Here is a 19,677-nt window from a genome sequence, read left to right on the forward strand (position 1 = left end):
AAATAGCTGCACAACATTACCTATCTGCTGGCCTATAGTTTTTTTTTTCTTCCCTGTCATCTGGATACCCATGAAAGATCCCCGGAGGGTATCTTCCGTCTGAAGAGACCCATCCCAAGGAACAGCGAGACCACTCACTTCGGATGCAAGTAGCAAGAGGTTTATTTACACAGGTACCTGGGGCAGCAAAGTCTCTCGGAGGACTTGCACGCCAGACAAAGGGGCAGTCCCCTTTTTATAGGGCTTGAGGGGCAGAAGCAAGGTACAGAAGCAGAAGCATAGTTATAGGGAGGTGATTGGTTGATCTAAGTGAAGCCAGGGTGAACTGAGGACAAGCCTCAAGTTTTCGAAAAGAGCGGCCTTGGCCCCTCTTCTGGGACAGGGGTATTGTTTTTCGTCCTTGCCTTAACATGTGTGGCAAAATATTTTGTCTTTACTCTGGTCCAGGTGGTCCATCTTGTTTTGACAGGGACTGGGCTGTCCTCTGGCTCACTTCTGTTTCAGTATTTTTCCATCTCTGCCTGTTTTGGGCCTAGCACAAAATGGCGTTACTGCAGCTAAAGCAGGAGGGGGTCTTTCACCCAGAGCTAGGAGGGTCACATTATGGCCATGATGACCAGCTGGTATACTGTGGCTGGGAACCAAGGGACACACTGGACATGAGTTTGAGTTGCCAGGGCCCTTTAAGTATCTGGTAACCAAGGTTATTTCCCTAGAGATGATCAGGGCAGTAGGACAAGGAAATGCCCAGAGGTCTAAAAGGGGCTGACCAGGCCAGATGGTTATAGAGCGGCCTTGGCCATGGAAAGAAAACCAAAAATTCCCAGTCTTAAGGCTGTCCATAATGGAGCCCCCCATTTTTTAACCAGCTTGTCATGTGTAACCTGTACCTTTACCTCTGTATTGAGTGTCCCAAGTTGTATAATTGGGATCACAGCAGAGGCACTTGGGCATTGGGGTGTACAAGGAAGTCTGCTCCTTCTGCTTTTCTTAGGTACTCACATGGTCACAGAGTTTTTCTTCCTACCAGGGGGATTATAACCACACAGACATGCTTCCTGTTCCCCCAATGCTTGCTTGGGGCCCAGCCTCTGACTTTCACTGGAACAGTGAGGCTCAAAGCCCTCCCTTGAATCCTTGGATATATGCAAAAAAAAGGCATGTTTACTCTAGAGAGAGATGGGTTGGAGAGTGCCCCCGTCCCAAATAGAACAGCAACAGACCTCCAAAAAGAATTCTGTCAAGTCCAGCATAGTGAACCAGTGAGTTTATTGTGGTCATTTACAGAGGTATGGGTGACTCAAAGACGTGCGAACAAGGGGAAGTTCTCCTGGGTGACTTACGGGCAACCGTACCACTGAGGAGTCCCACCCAGAGCACAAATGACACAAGAAAAGAAGCCTTGGATAACTGGCAAAACTTAAAACAGCCACACCAGGAAAGACCCGAAGTATTTTGTCTTATATAACTGAGGAGGAAGGGGCGAAGGCTCATGAGCCTGCCTGTCCCTTTGTGAAGGAATGCTAGTTGAGGGTCTTGGGCAGGTATGTTACAGTCACACCAATTCAAGATGGCAGCCACACTCAGCCTTGAGAACCAGCAACCCAGGAATACCTTCACCCATTTTTCTGGGGGCGGGGGACTTCCAATGTGCAGGAGTCAGTGGCCCTGATCTATCACCTCAGTACCCTTCCCCAATGGCATCCACCTCTGATCTATTCTGAGAAGAGGTTCTGAGCCAAATGAGAGGACAGACTCCCTAAGGAGCGGCTTAGCCCTGTGGTCCTGAGTTCCTCTTCCAACATCTGGTCCAGTGATGGTAGCTTGTGGAGGAATGTTGATTCTTCAGTACCTCAGTGTCTTGTGGTGATTTCCTATCATTCTGTGTCTGCCTTTGTGCCTTTAGGCTCCTTGGCAGGGTCGTTTGATGGGATAGAAGTGCTGGGATGGGCTCGGACCAACTCCTCTTTGCAGTGGCTCAAGGTTTCTCTCTGTTCCAAGGATCTTCCTGGGGATGATTAACAATGCGTGCTCCTCCCCACGGGATCTAACTTTCCTGTTTCAGGTTTACTAAAAGCAGAGACACTTCGGCTTGGGAAGAGTCTGGGGCAGTAAGTGACAGTTTTGTTCATGTGGTCTCACAAGCGATGCAAAACTCATGCCCACAGATGGGCTGCTGTAGCTGACGCAAGCCACAGGTTCTGTGTGTGTGCGGGTGTTCACACCTGTGTTCATGTATGTGAAGGCCAGAAGAGGATGTCCAGTGTCTTCCTCTGTTGCTCTTTGTGCTATTCCATGCTATGCCCCAGCGCACTGTGTTTATATCATCTCGGCCTCAGCACTGGTGTCGTTGGAAACAAGACCTGCCCCATAATAAAGTGACTAGTGAAAGTGAAGTTTTGTTTTTTGTTTTAATATTCTACAGAAAGGGAAGCCAGCATGGAGAAACGGCTAAGATGGCTTTTATCTGACACAAGATTGTGGTTTTTCCCTCCCTTCTTCCCTCCCTTCCTCCCTCCCTTCCTCCCTCCCTCTCTTCTTTCCTCCCTCTCTCCCTTCCTTCCTCCCTCCCTTCTTCCCTTCCTCCCTCCCTTCCTTCCTTCCTCCCTCCCTTCTTTTCTTTTTTGGTTGTTTTGAGTCAGGGTTTTTCTGTGTATCCCGCATCCCTGGCTGTCCTGGAACTCACTCTGTAGACCAGGCTGGCCTCAAATTCAGAGATCCACCCACCTCTGCCTCCTAAAGTTGTGCACCACCGCCTCCCAGTGAAGACAATGGTTTCTAAAGTCTCCAGTAGTGAGGAACCCCAGCCCACTTCTCTGTAGGCTGGCACTTTAGGCTGTTACAACCGCTAAACTCTTGAAGCTTAGCCTCCCTTCCCAAGTTCCCTGCTCTTTTGGTTCAGGATGCGAAGCCTTATCTACTGAATATCCAGGGTGCCTCCTTTTCTAATTCTAGGCTTTTTCCCCCCGGGCAACTTCTCATCTCTCAGAGTTCTGGGACAAGCAGGCGCTGTCCGCTAGCTAGGGGAAGGAGAGGCTAGTTTCACCTGCTTACCTGTAGCTTGCGGGTTCTGAGAGTGGGCCATCAAGACTTACTTCTTACAGAGGCTCCACCCCCAGGGCACTCTCTGACCTGGGAGGTCCCAGAGCCATTCTAACGTGGCACCTTGCCATGCAGCTCTCACCCACAATTCCCTTGGTGGGTCGTTACCACGGCAGGCCCACATATCCCAATTCCATGGTGGGCTCGCCACTGCACCTTCTCTTGAACTCAATTAAGTCACCACATGAAGGAAAACGCTACACAATTAGACTCTGATCCGATTGATGTGATATAATTTTCTCGTCTAGACAGCACCAATTGTCCTGTACACACCCATCCCTTATAAAATATTCATAACCACCTGTATCTATGCAGAGATGCAGAGAGAAATAACCACATCTGCCTCCATGTCCTTCCAGCTCCTTCCTCCTGCTCTGGCTCCTCCCTCTCTTTCTAAAACTTTATTCCCACCCATCCTTCCTTCTCGTCCAATGACAAGCCTCGTTTTTATCTGTACCTGCCTTTCTGTATAAAGACATCATCTTACACATACACATGCATACAAATGTTTATTATTTCATTTTTTTGAGATAGGGTCACATTATGTAGCTCTGGCTATCTGGGAATCCACCGTGTAGACCAGGCTAGCCTCAGAGAAATCCTCCAGCCTCTGCCTCATAAGTGCTGGCATTAAAGGCATGTACCATCATGCCCAGCTTAATATTTTTGTTGTTGTTGGTTTGTTTTTTAATTATAGAAGTTTTGTGGTGGTTTGAGTGAGAATGACCCCCATAAGCTCATAGATTTAACACGCGGTCACCAGGGAGTAGCATTATTTGAAAGAATTAGGAGGTATGGCCTCATTAAAGGAAATTGTCTCAGGAGTGGAGTGTGGGACCCAAGCCAGCCCCAGTCAGTGTGTCGCTTCCTGCTGCCTGCTGACCTGGATGTAGAACTCTCAGCTCCTTCTCCAGCACTGTGTCTGTCTGCAGGCCGCCATGCTTCCTGTCATGACGACCATGGACTACACCTGTGAAACTGTAAGCCAGCCCCACAGAAATGCCTTCTTCAAATAAGTGTTGCTGTGGCTGTGGTGTCTCTTCACAGCAACAGAATGCTGAACAAGACAAGTATTTGGGACACAAAGTATCATACTGATCTTTAGTTGACCTGTGATGTCATTCCTGTCACAGGGTGGTGTGTTTTCTTGTTGAAACAGTCTCTCCAGACTTCGGGGCTTAAGCAACGCTCCTGCCTCAGCCTCCAGAGTAGTTGGATAATAGGGGTGTGTACCTGGCCTTCAGAGGAATTTCCTCAGGATCGCCAAGCTCTGCCTTCCACCCCTCTAGCAGTGTAACTAGCAAAGGTCTTCGAGGGGACATTTGCAGCAAGAGGAGGAACGCATGAAATACTCAGGAGGAACTGGAAGGGACCTCATCCTTGGCACAGGGCTGCCTGTGAGTTTAATAACTACTATTATTATATGATAACTAGCTACTTAATAAACTATAATAACTAGCTATTTACATTAAGGTCAGCATTTCCTGGGTTTTCGTGCCATTCTGTATGAGCTGGAAGGATTCACGGGACCCCGGTGTCCATGTTTGGTGTCTCAGTGGGCAAGAGAAGGAGAGGGATCTACAGGTTGTCTGGGTCCTTGCTCAGGTTCAGTGAGGCTACGCACAAAAGGTCACAGCTTGGAGAGCCCCTGGTCAAATGAAAGACACATTCCCAACACCTTAAGGAACTTTTTGGTGTCCAGGCCTAGAGTTCCCAGGAAGGCTTCACAGTGGGTACCATCTTGGCAGGGCCAGCAGGTCTGAAAGCTTCCTCTCCACAAGGCTTCCATCCTACCCACAAGGAAATGAGGAGTGACTGGGGGACAATCAGAATGAAGCCCGGCCCTGCACCCTGATTCAAACGCATGAAGAGGTCATTAGGCTGTCACAGCAGCCTGGCAGTCATGAGATCTATACCTCACCCGGGCTTCCTCAGCTCCCCTCGGCTGCCTCCGATTCTTTCAGTTTCTTCGCGGCTCCAGGAACAGAACTAAGAAACAAAGTAGCTACACACAAGGAAAAGCAGAAGTAAGGTCTCAGAGACGGCTGTTCCCCAGCTGGGCTGAACCCTGAAGCGTTCTGCCGTAGCCTGGCTGCCGGTGACCCATGTGTGTGAGAAATGACCCAACCGGCCTCAGCTGTGTGGCTGCCCACGCTGTTGCTGCTGCTGCTTTTCTGGCTTTCAGGTGAGGAGGCGGGTGCCCGGGAGGGTGGGGGGCTTCGGGGAGATGCGTTGGGAGATGCGGAGTGAGGCACTGGACCCGGGATTCCTCTGCGCATAGCACAGGAAGTGGCAGCTGTGTCCTTTATGTAAGGTGGATGACCAAGGGGCTATGCTTGGGGGCGGGGGGGGGGGGGGGGGATGGGACACCGGGATCTCGCTCGCATCCAGCTGTCAGAACACATAGTAGGGGCAGGTAGCTTCCCAGGAGGGGTGCCCAGAGGAATTTTGGATGGTTTAAAATAGAAAACAGGAGGTCAGGACGGGTGATACCAGTGTGAGTGGACAGTGGCCCTGTTGAGAGGCCCTGAGACGCACGTGCTGGTGGTGATGTGTGTGAAAAAATTTTGTCTGTCTTTCTTTTCTCCTTCCATCTTTCTTTCCAACGTTTCTTGTTTTTTTTTTTTTTTTGCTTCCTTTCTTTTTTTCTTTTTGTTTTTTTTCCAAGATAAGGTTTCTCTGTGTAGCCTTGCCTATCCTGGAACTTGCATTGAACACCAGCTGGTCTGGAATTCAGAGATCTGCCTGTCTCTCTCTCCCAAGAGCTGGGATTAAAAGATGTTCACCACAATGCCCAACAAGTCTTTTTTTTTTTTTTTAAGTTTTTTTTTTTTTTTTTCTTTTTGTTTTGGCAATAGGGTCTCACTGATTAGCTTTGGATCTCACTGTGTGGGCTAGGGTGGTCATGAATTTACAAAGACTGCTTTTCACGGCCTCCAGAATGCTGGGATTAAAGATGTGCACCACCACACCCCAGAAACTTCTCTTTGGTTTTTTATTCTTTGAAAATCTCATTATATGTGAACAGTGTAGTTTGACTGTACCTGACCTCCCTCTGACTTCTCCCAAATCCGTTCGACATATCTCCTTCTGACTTTGTATTATTTGTATTCTTTAAAATGGTGACCATTGAATGATTAGCACTGCCTGTATGCACGTGGGTGTGGGATCATCCACTGGAGTGGGGCAACCTGTCAATAGCCACACCCCCAAGGGTAAAAATAAGCCTCTAATCCCAGTACTCTGGACGCAGAGGCAGGCAGAGCTCTGAATGTTTCAGGCCAGCCAGGGTTACATAGAAAAAAACTTGTTTCAAAAAAATTAAATAAAAACAAACAAATAAATATAAAACCACTGGTTTCATCTGGGTTTACACACTTATTGATAGAGGTTTAAAACGTTATCTTGGCTATTTTTTCTTTATTTGTTTGGGTTTTCTTCTTCTCCAAACCTCTCCTCTCACCCCTACCCCCACCCCCGCCTTGGGATTTGAAAGTGCCATGCTAAGGTAAGAGGCGGAAAGTTAGAAAGCCAGCCATCTACTGGGGGTGGAGGAGCGTTCTTGCAAGCCAGAAAAGGCACAGGAGGGCCGGGGACTGATGTTTGCTCAGTAAGCATGGCAGGACTCGGGAGATGGCTTAGTGGAGAAGGTGGGTTCCTGAGTTTGGATTCCAAGCATCCCCTTAAAATTGGATTTGGTTTACTTGTGTATCCCCAGAGCTGGGTGTGCAGAGGTGAGTGGGACTCGATGCTTCTGTGCACATACTTGTGCACACACACACACACATAATTAAAAATAAAATCATCGAGAGATAGCTTCATGTTATGTGCACTTACTGCTCTTCTGGAGGACCTGGGCTTGGTTTTGGAACCCACATAGGGGTTTACAACTGTAGAATTAGTACTATATTAATATTGATTCAGAATCAGTACTATATTAATATTGATTCATACCATGAGTTCATCAGCAGTTATTCTTTAACCTCTGCCAGTTCCCCAGTAACCACACAGAGAGACCAAGGTTTGATAAAATTGTCTTGAGTCAGACACTGAACAAGCATTACTCCATTCTAAACCTCCAAGCTGGCCAGGCTTCCGCCCAGACTATATTTCAACATTACTTGAATGTCGGTCCTCTCTTGATCCAAGCTCTCCTCCCCTGATGCTTTCTCCACCTCCCCCATGGCTCCCTTTCACTTCCTCCTAGGATCAGAAGTCCCGCCCATTCTCCCCAAAGCTCCGAATTGGCCCCTTGGCTTTTATTGGCAAGGCAGAGAGTGAATGAGGAGCAATGTTTATATAAATGTGAGACAGGAGCTTCTAAGAATAAACACAGCAATGCCATGTCTGGATCAAAACAAGATATGAGGGCAGAGATATCAGCATTTGGATAACACAAGGGTAAACTTTACACAGTGATCAAAAACATACCCACAAACCACCTATAACTCTAGTTTCAGGAGTTTTTGACACCCTTTTCTGACCTCCATGGGCTCCTGCATGTATGTGTGTGGTGCATATCAACTCACACAGGTACATACAAACACACAAGTATAATAAATCTTTTTTAAAAAATCCTTTAAAAGCTCAAAATCAGCGAGATAAAGTCAGGTTTAGAGAACAACCTCTCTCATTTTTCTGCCCTTCCCTGACTCCTCTTCCTGGTCACAGGGTCATACGGGCACGGAGGGAGCTGTGCATACAGCTGGCCACCTCTTTTATTCCGGCTCATATTCCTGTGGTGGGGCCACCTGGAGGTGTGGTTATTCTCCAAGCCCTGGAGATGCCCAGAGCTGAGTCTAGAAACCTGAGGCCCTGGTGGGTAAGAGGGACTTGGAGGATTAGGTTTGAAGAAAGAAGCAGGGCAGAAGGGAAGGGTGCTGCACGGTGATTGGCTGATGGGAGGTGAAGGGATGAAGGGAAGGCCTTCCTCCCATCCAGCTGTGAGGTGCAGAAAGGATGTTTGTGTTTTCCAGGTTGTGTCTCTCTGAATGCCTCCAGCACTGTGACAGGCACTGTGGGGGAGTCCCTGAGCGTGTCATGTCAGTATGAGGAGAAATTCAAGACTAATGTCAAATACTGGTGCAGACTGTCAGTACTTAAGCTACTATGCAACGACATTGTCAATACCAAAAGCTCGGAAGGAGCCAGGAATGGCCGAGTGTCCATTAGGGACCATCCAGACAACCTGACCTTCACAGTGACCTTGGACAACCTCACCCTGGAGGATACAGGCACCTACATGTGTGCGGTGGATATACCATTTTTCAATGGCTTTATGAAGTTTGATCGCTCCCTGGGGATTGATAAGTACTTCAAGATTGAGTTGTCTGTGCTCCCAAGTAAGAATCCAGGTAAGCTCCTATAATGAGCACTATAGCACCAGAACATTGCAAGTGGCAGGAGTTTCTGGGGCAGGAATCAGCTCAGAGCATGGGAGTACATTGTGTATAGTGAGGGCCAGTGGGGCATCCTGCAATAGCTGTATCTTGTGGGGAGGAAGGTGCTAGTCTGTCAGGAAACAGGAGGCACAAAGGGCGGAGTGTGGCCAGAGCAGTTCTGTATCTTGTCAGGTTGAACCATGAAATTAGTGAGTGTCTGATAGCTTTGCAGTCTCTGGCAGCATGTGGCTGAAGCTGAAGGGGAGCAGACCTGGTGTGTGGTTTTGCCTCAGGTGGGTTGGGGGTGGCAGTTGTGTCACGTGTCCAAATGATCAGCTGATTTAGGAGGACCCCCCCACACACCTGATCCTTCCTTTGGTGTGAAATCAGTTAAAAAACCCCACCCATTGGCAGATGATCAGAGTACTGTATGTCTGAGATCTTAGCACTTAGGAGGTGGAGGCAGGAGGATCACAAGTTCAGGACAGTCAGGGCTCAAAAAGTAAAGGAAAAAAAGAAAGAAAGAAAGGAAGGGAAGAAGGAAGGAAGGGAGGGAGGAAGGAAGGGAGGGAGAAAAGGAAAAAGAAAGGGAGGAAGGAAGGAAGGAAGGGAGGAAGGAAGAAAGGAAGGGAGGAAGGTATGAAGAAAAGAAAGGGAGGAAGGGAAGAAGAAAGGAAGGAAGGGAGGGAGAAAGGGGAGAGGAAAAGAGAGGAAAGAGAAAGCCATTAGACACTAGCAGAATCTGATGAGACTAACTAGGTTTGATCTACAGTTTCATCTCCAGGAACAACACTAGAGACTTTTGTGCCCACCAGCCTGTCTACCAAGGGTCCCACCCACGAATCCATCACAGAGGGCCACCATGAGCATCATGAACCCCAGGGCTTGAGGTGAGGAGCTCTGGTTCCTGACTTGGAGGTGGTCACCATAGCTATGTTGTCTCCTTAGGAGAAGATCTGCCAGGAGCCCGAGGGCTTGGGGTAAGGCGCCTTGGTTCCTGTATTGAAGGTGGAGCTTCTCATCGAAGGGGCTTAAGTAGGTTATGTACTCATGTCATACCTGTTGGCTAGAACCTTTTGTATCCTTTGCTATAGTCTCGGTCATAGGTCACTGACCACAATGGGCCTGCCTATGCTGAAGGTAGGGAGAGTCCAGGCTGAGGAGGACTCAGGGAGTGGGGACAGGTGATCAGAATAAAAAGGGCTGGTGATATCCTATCAGGCATGGCTCAGTGCTTCATAGAACACCCTCTCTCATATCTCCTGAAGATCCTCATGTTACCACACACCATAGTTATTTTTCTATGACTATGATAAAAAAAAAAAAAAAAAAAAAAAAAAAAAAACACCATGGCCAAGGCAACTTGTAACAGAAAGCGATTGTTTGGGGCTCACGGTTTTAGAGAATTAGAGTCTGTGACCATCATGGTGGGGGACATGGCAGCACACAGGCAGGCATGTCTCTGGAGCAGTAGCAGAGAGCTTACATCTCGAGACACAGACACAAGACAGAAAGAGCTAACTGGGAATGTTCTGGAACTTCAAAGCCCCTGCCCTTCCTCCCCCAGTGATGCACTTCCTCCATCAAGGCCACGCCTCCTAATCTCCAAGTAGTTCTACCAACTGAGGACCAAGTACTCAAATGAATGAGCCTATGGGGGCCAATCTGATCCAAATCATCCTACCATACTATTTTTTAGATGAATAAACTTGTAGCGGTAAATATTAATCAATGGCAAATGCTACCTCCTGCTACTCTCTCTTTTCCTGGCGGTCTCTCCGCCTCCATGGCTAGCCCCATGGCAAGTCACTGGCATGCCAGCCCCATGCAGAGACCACCTATCTTGTAGCTCTCTGCTGCGGACCCTGCTCACATTCCCAGTATCTACCCCCTGCAATTATTGTCACAATTTCCAGTGACCCGACGAATATCGAAACTCTAGAAGCTTGTAATTTGTCAATCAGATTTATATCAGTAAATTCTCACGCCACAAAACATCCATACAATACACTCAGAGCCAATTGATATTGATATGAACTGCTCACCTAGATCAGACCGATTGTCCTGTAATAATTTATCCCTTACCTGTGGCTCTTTAAAGCCACACAGGTCTGGGTCATCCTTCTCCTCTTCCATCTTCTCTTCTCCTCCTATCTCTCCTGCCTGTCAAAAAACTCTGCCCAGCCTTTCTCTCTTTTTCACTGCCCAATCACAGGCCTTGCCTTATCTTGTGCCTGCCCTCACCTGCATATAGACATCAATTCATATAAGAGCTAAGCATGCCGCCTCATCGTATAGCTAGCATAGAAGATACAGGGCTGGGCTCAGGTTTTCCTGACTCCACATTCCAGACAGTAGGGAGACACCAGCTTCATGGAGAATCTGAAAATGTCTGCAGACTCTCCCAGGAAGCCTCCATGTAGTCGCCAATGATTTCCAGGGTTCAACCTCTCCACATTACCTCACAGACACTGCAAACGGATCCTGGAACCGACTGGAGTTAGTATGGATCCTATAGGTTAAAGGCTCTGGCTACTTGCTCTCTTAGTTTTTAGCTATAAATGTATAGGATCTCATGTCAAGCCCCCGGTTCAGGAATTCACTGGAGTTATCGCTGATAGAAATGGTTTTATCATAAAAGATAAAAGATCAGAAGGAGACAATTGAAGACACAGCAAGGCAGACTGGGAGAATCCCAGGGAAAGCCTCGGTATCCTCCATCTCAGCAGGCTCAGGGTGCATCGCCCTCCCAGGGGCCTCTGTGTGTCTCCACCAAGAACTCCTCCCAGTTCATTCCCATAGGGGCCTCGTAAAGTAGGCACCACAGGCTGTATCTCAGGCATGTGAATGAAATGACCTCCAGCCACTCCCCTCTCTGGAGGTTGGGCAGTTAGGGTCCCTGTCACATCTCTGACCCCACATTGGTTCCTAGTGAGCAGCCCCATTCTGTCATCTCACCTCTTAGCTATGTACAGGCTTTTGACACTGTGACACAACATTGCTATCTATAAAGTTCACACTCAAGAGCCATGCAATCAAGGTACAAAAATATCAGGAAAACAAATCAACAAAGCAAAAACCTGACCACTCTGGACATCTCACTGTATTTTAAGTACATTTGCAGTTTGGTGTTGGGCTGTATTTATAACTGTGCGGGGCCAAATGCATGAGATCCATAGACTGAGACCCGGATACTCTCCTCCTAAGTACCAGTCCCATAGCATTCACAAACAACAAAGGTGTTCCTATTAGCAAATTCCCCAGCATTAGGCAGGGATGTCTAACCTTTGGAGATTGTGACATGATTTCGTGGTCTACAAATGTGTTGTCCACATCAAAGCTATTCTGGGACACACATGGCCTTTCTCCTAGGGTCCAGGGTCCAAGACCTGTCCTCTCCTTCCTACCCCACACATGGAAACCTTAAGTTTTCTGCCAACCTAGAGCCATGAAGTAGCTGCCAGACAAGGCAAGATGCAGGACCCAAGCTTGCTGCTTTTGAAGGCTCATTTGCAGACATTAACCTCAGGCACGGCCCTGCTTTGTTGGGGCTGAAAGCTTGTGTGCAGTGTGTGTGTGTGTGTATCTATGTATGTGCATCTGTGTTTGTGTGTATGTATCTCTGTGTGTGTGTTGTGTCTGAGAGAGAGAGAGAGAGAGAGAGAGAGAGAGAGAGAGAGTAAATATAGAGGCCATTATGCTATTGACCTTTATAAAATTTTAAAAAAGATTTATTTATTTATTTTATATCTATAAGTACACTGTCACTGTCTTCAGATACACCAGAAGATGAATATCTGATATGGCTGTGAGCCACCATGTGGTTGCCTGGAATTGAACTCAGGACCTCTGGAAAAGCAGTCAGTGTTCTTAACTACTGGGCAATCTCTCCAGGCCCTATAAACATTTTATTTATGTATTTATGTATGTATGTATGTGTGTGTGTGTATTTATTTATTTATTTATTTATTTATTTATTTATTATAATATCTGACTATATAGCCTTGGCTGGCCTGGAACTCACTGTGTAGACCAGGCTGGCTTTGAACTCACAAATATCCACCTACCTCTGCTTCCTAAGCACTGGAATTAAAGTTGTGGATCTGCACTGCCAGCTTATTAATGCTTTAAAGATTATTATTGTATATGAGAGAGTGTTCTAATGTGCACAGCTTTCAGGAGTCAGTTCTCTCCTTCCTCTGTGGGTTCTGGGGTTTGAACCTATGACCCCAGGCTTGCCTGGCAAACTTGTTTTTTTTTAATCCACACAGTCATCTTACAGAGTCCTTTTTAAAAGAACATTTGACTTTATGTATTTGTTTTGCAAGTCAGGGTCTGGTGATCTACTCAGGGGCTGTGTAGAGCTCTTGCCTAGTATCCACGAGGCCCTGGGTTCAAGTCCCAGCACTGAATAAATTACTCCCTCCCTGTAAAGGCTCCCAGTGCTGCTGTCCGTGTTAGCTCTCTTGCTGTTTCTGTTGGTGGGGACCTCTCTGTTGGCCTGGAGGATGTTCCAGAAGCGGTTGGTCAAAGGTGAGTTAGTCCCTCTCCTGTCCCTGCTCCAGGGTAGGCAGACTCTGGCCACAGTCTTCCACCCTCCTGCTCTGTCCCCAGTTCTCAGAACAGGTACATTAAGCACACACCCTCAGGGCACACAAGCCAAGCGACCCTAGACGGTGGGCCCCAGAGGTATCCCTGGGAGTAGTGATTACAGACAGACCTTTGGAGATTGCTCCCTAGAGGCCTTTCTCCTGGGGCCTGAGTGGCTGCTTCTTGGAGTTGTGTCTTCTTTGGTTAAAACCTTCCATGGCTTTCCACATTCTCAAGAGACTGCAGGGCTGTTAGGCCTCCACAGTGTGTCCAGCCTGCCTTGCCCCTTCCCACCTCTTGTGATTTTTGGTCACATGGGAAGGAACCTTAGACTCCCTTCCCATCCCCCTCACCCACAGTCTCCACCCTCCTGAGCTTCTGTTCCCACATGAGTGACACTAACCACACAGGACTTCCCCAAGCTGGACAACCCCAGTTTTGTGAGTCCTAGCACATTTCTTGGGTGCCCTTTCACCTAGAAATAATGTAGCCCCACACTTCCTTTTTAAGAAAGATATGACACAATTGGTTCATCTAATTCTGGGGCTTGGGAAGCAGAGGCAATAGGATTGCAGAGTTCAAGGGCACACAGCACTATATAGGGAAAACTCTGCTTCAAAGAACAAAACAAACCAAGTGGTAGAGGAGTGTGCCTTTAATCCCAGCACCAGGGAGACAGAGTCAGGGGAATCTCTGTGAGTTTGAGGTCAGCCTGGTCTACAGAGTGAGTTCCAGGATACCCAGGGCTACACAAAGAAATCCCGTCTTGAAAAAAACGAACAAACCAAACTAAAACAGCAGGAAAAGAGGAATGAGGAGAGGATTTCTGTAGGGAACTTAAAACATAATTAAAAGCAACAGGAAAGAAATTACTTGAGGCACACGGTGAGTCAAAATCCCACCACCAAGAGCTGGGCAGAGGTAGCACACATCTTTAATTTGAGTACTTCTGGTCTGTATAGTGAGTTCCAGGACAGTTAGGACTGTTACATATAGAAACTCTGTCTTGAAAACAAAGACAAAAAAAAAAAAAAAAAAAAAGGCAAAACAAAAAATAAAAACAAAAAGAAATCCCATCACCCAGAAAATAAACCACTGTGCTAGAGGCATGTGAGTTCCTTCTGGTCTTTTATTATGTTTATGTAATTCCTTAAAATACTCTTTCATGTTTTAATTATATATGTGTGTTTTTACATGTATGTGTGTATATATGTGGAGAGCCCTTGGAAGTCCGAAGGGCACATCAGATGCCTTGGAACTAGAGTTACAGGTAGTTGTCAGATGATCAGCGTGGGTGCTGGAAACCAAAATTGGGTCCCCTGGAAGGTCAGCCAGTGCTCTTAACCTCTGAGCCATCTCTCCAGCCCTTTATGTGATTCCCTAAAGACCTTGCTTCATAACTAGGCCAAGTGGGTCACCCTTGTACTCTTTGCACTTAGGAGGCTGAGGCAGGAGGATTAGGCTGGACAACATAGCAAGACTGTCTCAAAATCAAAACAAAACAAACAAAAACGTCATCCCATTTAAACCTGTAATTTTGCACTTAACATGATATATGTAGCATTTTCCAAATCCCAGACTTATGGCCGAAGTCTCCAGGGAAAGCCTTTGTCAGAGAGAGTAGCAATCTCCCTCACCCCATTTTCCTGCCTACGTTTGTCTGAAGCTTCACCTCCTCCTTCTCTTCCTACCCCTAGCTGATAAGAATCCAGAGCTGTCCCAGAACCTCAGACAGGTAAGGGAGCTACGGCAGGAGGAGAGCAAGGGTGACTTGGTGGGGAGGAGGTAAGGTGAGGCTGTGGGGGACCCCCTGGGCTAGTAGAAGGGACCAGTCTATTACAGGGAGATGGACTTGTTCCATAACAGTAAAGACCAGCACCTGGAGATCTAGTCACCAACTCTCGTCCCAAGTTCAGTCCATTGTGTTCCCTCCCCTCTGGCCAGGCAGTGGACTTTGATGAAGGGACTTTGTTCTGGAGAGAACGGGTGAAGGTGGAGGAAGAGCGGGAGTGCCTTTATAACACTCAGAGTGTAGTGGGGGGTGGGATATGTTCAGAGAGGGAGGGTTGGGAGGGAGGGACTCCACGGATGATACTTCTTGACCTTCTGCAGGCTGCTGACCAGAGTGAGTCCCAGTACGTGAACTTGCAGCTGCACACGTGGCCCCTGAGGGAGGAGCCAGTGCTACCGAGTCAGGTAGAGGTGGAATATAGCACACTGGTAAGTTGGCGAGCCTGGCACCCTTGGCAAGAGGATCCTGGGCCATGTAAGGGTACCATACAGGGATGGGGATGTGCAGAAGGGGGATGGGCTAATGGCTCAGGCAGCTGTATAGAACATGGGGCAGGTGGAGACGGTTAGAAGAGCCACGCATCAGTGTAGCTAAGAGTAGGAAGGAGGATTATGGGAGAAGCCAGTATCTATGGCCTTGACAGTCAATACATCAAAACGAGCAATTTCGCCTTGTGTCGGTCCTCCAACCCCATCTTTCTGGTATCAGTTCTGCTTTAGAGGTGCGTCCAAGACCCACCATTTTATAGGGAGGGTCAAACAGAAGCTGAGAAAGACAAACATCAAAGGCTTTCTGGGGAGACTCCTTTCCCTCCCCCAGACTCAGAGCCCTGTGAACCCTTATCTGATGCCCCAAGGGATGCTATAGTTTGGTGACAGGAAAGGGGAAACATGTACTGCTGAAAAAGTGACTCATCTGAACGAGTCCACTTTGACCCCATTCAACCAAGGCTGCTGATCCTGGGTCATGGGGGACGATGAGAGGTTCTGTCCCACATCCATTCAGAATGACCCAAAGCTATGACTTCCCTTTGATTGTGCCACAGTGTCTTAAAAAAAAAAAAAAAAAAAAAACCTCACTTCTTTGTATTTCATGTGCATTGGTGCTTTGTCTGGTGTGTGTGTGTGTGTGTATGTGTGTGTGAATGCATCAGATCTCCTGGAAGTGAGTTACAGACAATTGTGGGCTGCCATGTGGGTGCTGGGAACTGAACCCCCGTCCTCTGGAAGAGCACCCAATGCTCTTAACTTCTGGGCCGTTTTTCCAGCTCTACCTCAGTGTCATTTGAAGATGGGTTGTGGGCAGGAAACCCAGTGTCCTCATTTGAAGCAGCTGTCTGTCTGTCATTAAATGATACCTAGTCTTGCATCTGAAAGGCCCATTCCTCCATCCTGTGACATGTTCCCATGTCTTCCCAGCTATGGGACTAGCAACAGCCTGGCATCACCTGGTAGCTACTGACTGCAAATCGGTTGGTTGGAAGCTAAGTTCCTTTTCCCCTTGAGACAAGTCAGCCTGTGACATTAGAAGCATTCTATCATTGTGGCTACTTCTGCTGGCCTCGATAGACCCAGTATGGGGACTTCCCAATGTACCTTGACCAGGTGGGCCAGTGAGTTCACTTCTGGGCAGTTGAGGTCCAGCATATGTGCCATTCTTTTCTTGGCCTGAGTCTGGGTCTCTCTCTACAGGCATTACCCCAGGCAGAGCTTCACTATACAGTTGTGGCATTCAACTCCCAGGAGCAGGATTCTCATGCCAATGGAGATTCCTCTTGTCAACCTCAGGACCAGAAAGCAGAGTACAGTGAGATCCGGAAGCCCAGAAAAGGTCTCTGATCCTCACCTGTGATCCCCTCAATGGTGACCATCAGGACCCCAAGCTTCCTGCTGGCTGCTGTCCTCAATGTCATGAGCCTCAATGGCTTCCCTAAAGATGAGCAGGAGCCAGGGCTCTGTGGGTACAGAGGCTTATCCCACAGAGGCTCTCTCTCCTCTTAGCCTGCATTTTGTTCTGCCTCTGGTTGTGGAAGATGTCGATACTGCTCCTTTGGGGCTCTGGGAAGTGGCATGGTTTGGTTTGTATAGAATGGTACTTGTGTTAGCTTTGTAGTGTAGGTCCAGGAGGAACATCTGTGGACACTGGAAAAGTGAAGAACCATCAAGGACCCATGAGACTACACAGGAAGGGGAGTCATGGGGGCACTAACCATCAGCTCTCCAGACCACCCTTCCCGTCTCACAGAGAAAGAAACCTAAGCCCTGAGGGCAGGAGCCTAGCCCACGGTGTCAATGTTGGGGCAAATTCCTCTGGACTCATTTTAATTTCTCTGAGACAGGGTTTCTCTGTGTAGCTTTGGGTGTCCTGGAACTTACTCTCTAAACCAGGCTGGCCTTAAACTCACAAATCTCTGCCTGCTTTTGCCTCTTGAGTGCTGGGACTAAAGGTGTACCCCAATGCCTGGCTTCTCTGGACTCTTAGGTAAAAGATGAAATAAAGTTTATATTTTTAAAGGGAGAAGAGATGGTTTAGATGATGCCTCTTACATGCCTGTAACCCCATGTGAAAGCCCAGCTTTGAAGTCAGAGGAGCCTTTGGGTTACAAGGGGGTGGGAAGGACATACCGACACTGGGTTGGAGAGCGCAAGTTGTAACTGTTGTTCCCAATGGAACAAACAAGAGCATTTTCTTACCAGGGTAATTTCAAACTTAAATCCAAAGGTGATTGTGTGTCCAGGCTTCAGTAGCCACCAATGGCTTGAAAACTGTATCTGCCCAAGTGATTTTTCTTACAACTCTTAACACTGCAACAAGAGCAACCCCAAGGGTAAGTTGTCCCCCAAAGTGGTAGAGTGATGGTTATTTGTGGCTTCTTTGAATTTTTGTTTAAGGACAGAATTCTTGCTGTGTGGTAGCGCAAATTTTTGAACCCAGCACTTGGGAGACAGAGGCAGCCAGGTCTCTGAGTTTGAGACCAGCTTGGTCTACAGGTGAGTTCTAGGACAGCCAAGGCTACACAGAAAAACCCTGTCTCAACAAAACAAACAATCAAAAGACAGGATTTTTTATAACCCAGGCTAGCCTTTGAACTGACTGTGTAGTCAAGGATGACTTTTTTAGTCAATGTTTTACTGCTGTGAAGAGACTCCATGATCAAGGTGACATTTAACTGGGGCTGGCTTACAGTTCAGAGGTTTAGTCCCTTATCATTATGGCATAAAGGGCATCCTGCATGAATTTCTTCTGCAGCCTAAATTCTTTAGACTTCAGCTCATGTGTCCCACCCTCCACATGTGCATGTGCTCCTGGTAGGCACAGCCATGACTCACCCCTTTCTTCTTATACTAATGTTCTGAAACATAAAAGGGGAAACACACACACACTGATGGGTACACACCCAAAGGCAGGTCCCACAGTGTGAGGAAAGTGTGTCAGGGCAGTAGCTCTCAGCTCTGTCCCAGGCCCCAGCCCCAAACCTACCAATATCTCTTTCCACTTGAAAGATCAGTGGATTGTAGATGGGACTTAAGAGTCATAAGGGGGGAAGTGGGGCTGTGGCCAAAAATAGAGTGCTGAGCCCATGAGTATCAGGGCTAAAGATTTAGTTGGTGACTAAACTAGACTACCAACTGGAAGGGATGGGCAGGGAGAGGAGATCCTTGATCCTTCGTGTAAGTTACTTATAGTGGGGTGGCCCAAGTGCCAAGTGCTCAGCCAGAGGCGTTTTCTTCTACTATGGACATGTCTCTTCCTTCATTGTCTCCTCTCTTGTTTTCTCTTCCTGCTGCCTGGGCCAGATCAGCCCAAGGGCAGCTTTAATTAATTAATTAATTAATTAATTAATTAATTCCTTCTTTTACTCTCTCATGTATTCAACAATTCATTCACCCACCTACCCACCCATCCACCTACCCATCCACCCATTCACCTACCCACCCACCCATCCAACCATCCATCCACCCATCTATCCACTCATCCACCTACTTACCCATCTACCCACCCACCCACCCATCCATTTACCCACTCACCCATCCATCCACCCACCCACCCACCTACCCACCCACCCATTCACCTACCCACCCATCCATCCACCCACCCACCCACCCACTCATCCATCTACCCAACCATTTATACACACATTCACCCACCTACCCATCCATTCACTATCCACCCACCCATCCACTCATCCATTCATCCATCCATCCATACACCCACCCACCCACCCATCCCCCCATCCATCCACCCATCCATCCATACACCCACCCACCATCCACCCACCATCCATCCATCCATCCATTCATCCATCCACCCATCCACCCATCCATCCACCCATCCATCCATACACCCACCCACCCATCCATCCACCCATCCATCCACCCACCCATCCATCCACTCAATCATTCACCCATTTACACACCCATCTATCCATCCATCCATCCATCCATCCATCCATCCATCCATCCATCTATCCATTCATCCATCCATCTACCTACCCACCCACCCACCCACCCACCCATCCATCCACCCCTCTATCTACCCACCCACCCATCCATCTATCTACTCAATATTTCACCATTCCCCGCAGATGATTCTGGAAACTGCTTCACAACAGGCCGAAGCCTGGACACAGAGAAGCATAGGAGAAAAGCCCTGCCCCAGATAGACTTTTGGGTTTACAGGGATATGAACATGGCATTCTCCACTCAGCTCTCGGCTTTAGGACCGTGGGCAGGGAGGGATACCTCTTCAGTAAACAAATGCAACAGTTTCCTGTTAAAGAACTGAAAAGCTGGATGCTCCAAATTTACGTTA

The 19,677-nt window shown here is 47.8% G+C and overlaps 1 protein-coding gene across 1 annotated transcript; it reads left to right on the forward strand.

The window, feature by feature from the left end:
- Window positions 1-5,175: 5,175 nt before the first annotated feature.
- Window positions 5,176-17,259, forward strand: CD300A (CD300a molecule). The gene is made up of 7 exons (XM_080923903.1): window positions 5,176-5,287; window positions 8,079-8,456; window positions 9,256-9,373; window positions 12,919-13,016; window positions 14,771-14,808; window positions 15,186-15,293; window positions 16,557-17,259. Exons 1-7 carry the CDS (start codon window positions 5,221-5,223, stop codon window positions 16,701-16,703), a joined length of 954 nt encoding a protein of 317 aa, XP_080780029.1. The 5' UTR covers window positions 5,176-5,220; the 3' UTR covers window positions 16,704-17,259.
- Window positions 17,260-19,677: the final 2,418 nt, after the last annotated feature.

The sequence above is a fragment of the Micromys minutus genome, assembly GCF_963924665.1.
Source record: "Micromys minutus genome assembly, chromosome: 10".
Classification (NCBI taxonomy): Eukaryota; Metazoa; Chordata; class Mammalia; order Rodentia; family Muridae; genus Micromys; species Micromys minutus.

Bases quoted from the DNA above. Each gene is read 5' to 3' on its own strand.
- CD300A (XM_080923903.1), top strand. From the start codon at position 5,221: ATGACCCAACCGGCCTCAGCTGTGTGGCTGCCCACGCTGTTGCTGCTG. The intron at 13,017-14,770 runs GTGAGTTAGTCC...TCCTACCCCTAG, and splicing joins CCAGAAGCGGTTGGTCAAAG to CTGATAAGAATCCAGAGCTG. The intron at 15,294-16,556 runs GTAAGTTGGCGA...CTCTCTCTACAG, and splicing joins AGGTGGAATATAGCACACTG to GCATTACCCCAGGCAGAGCT.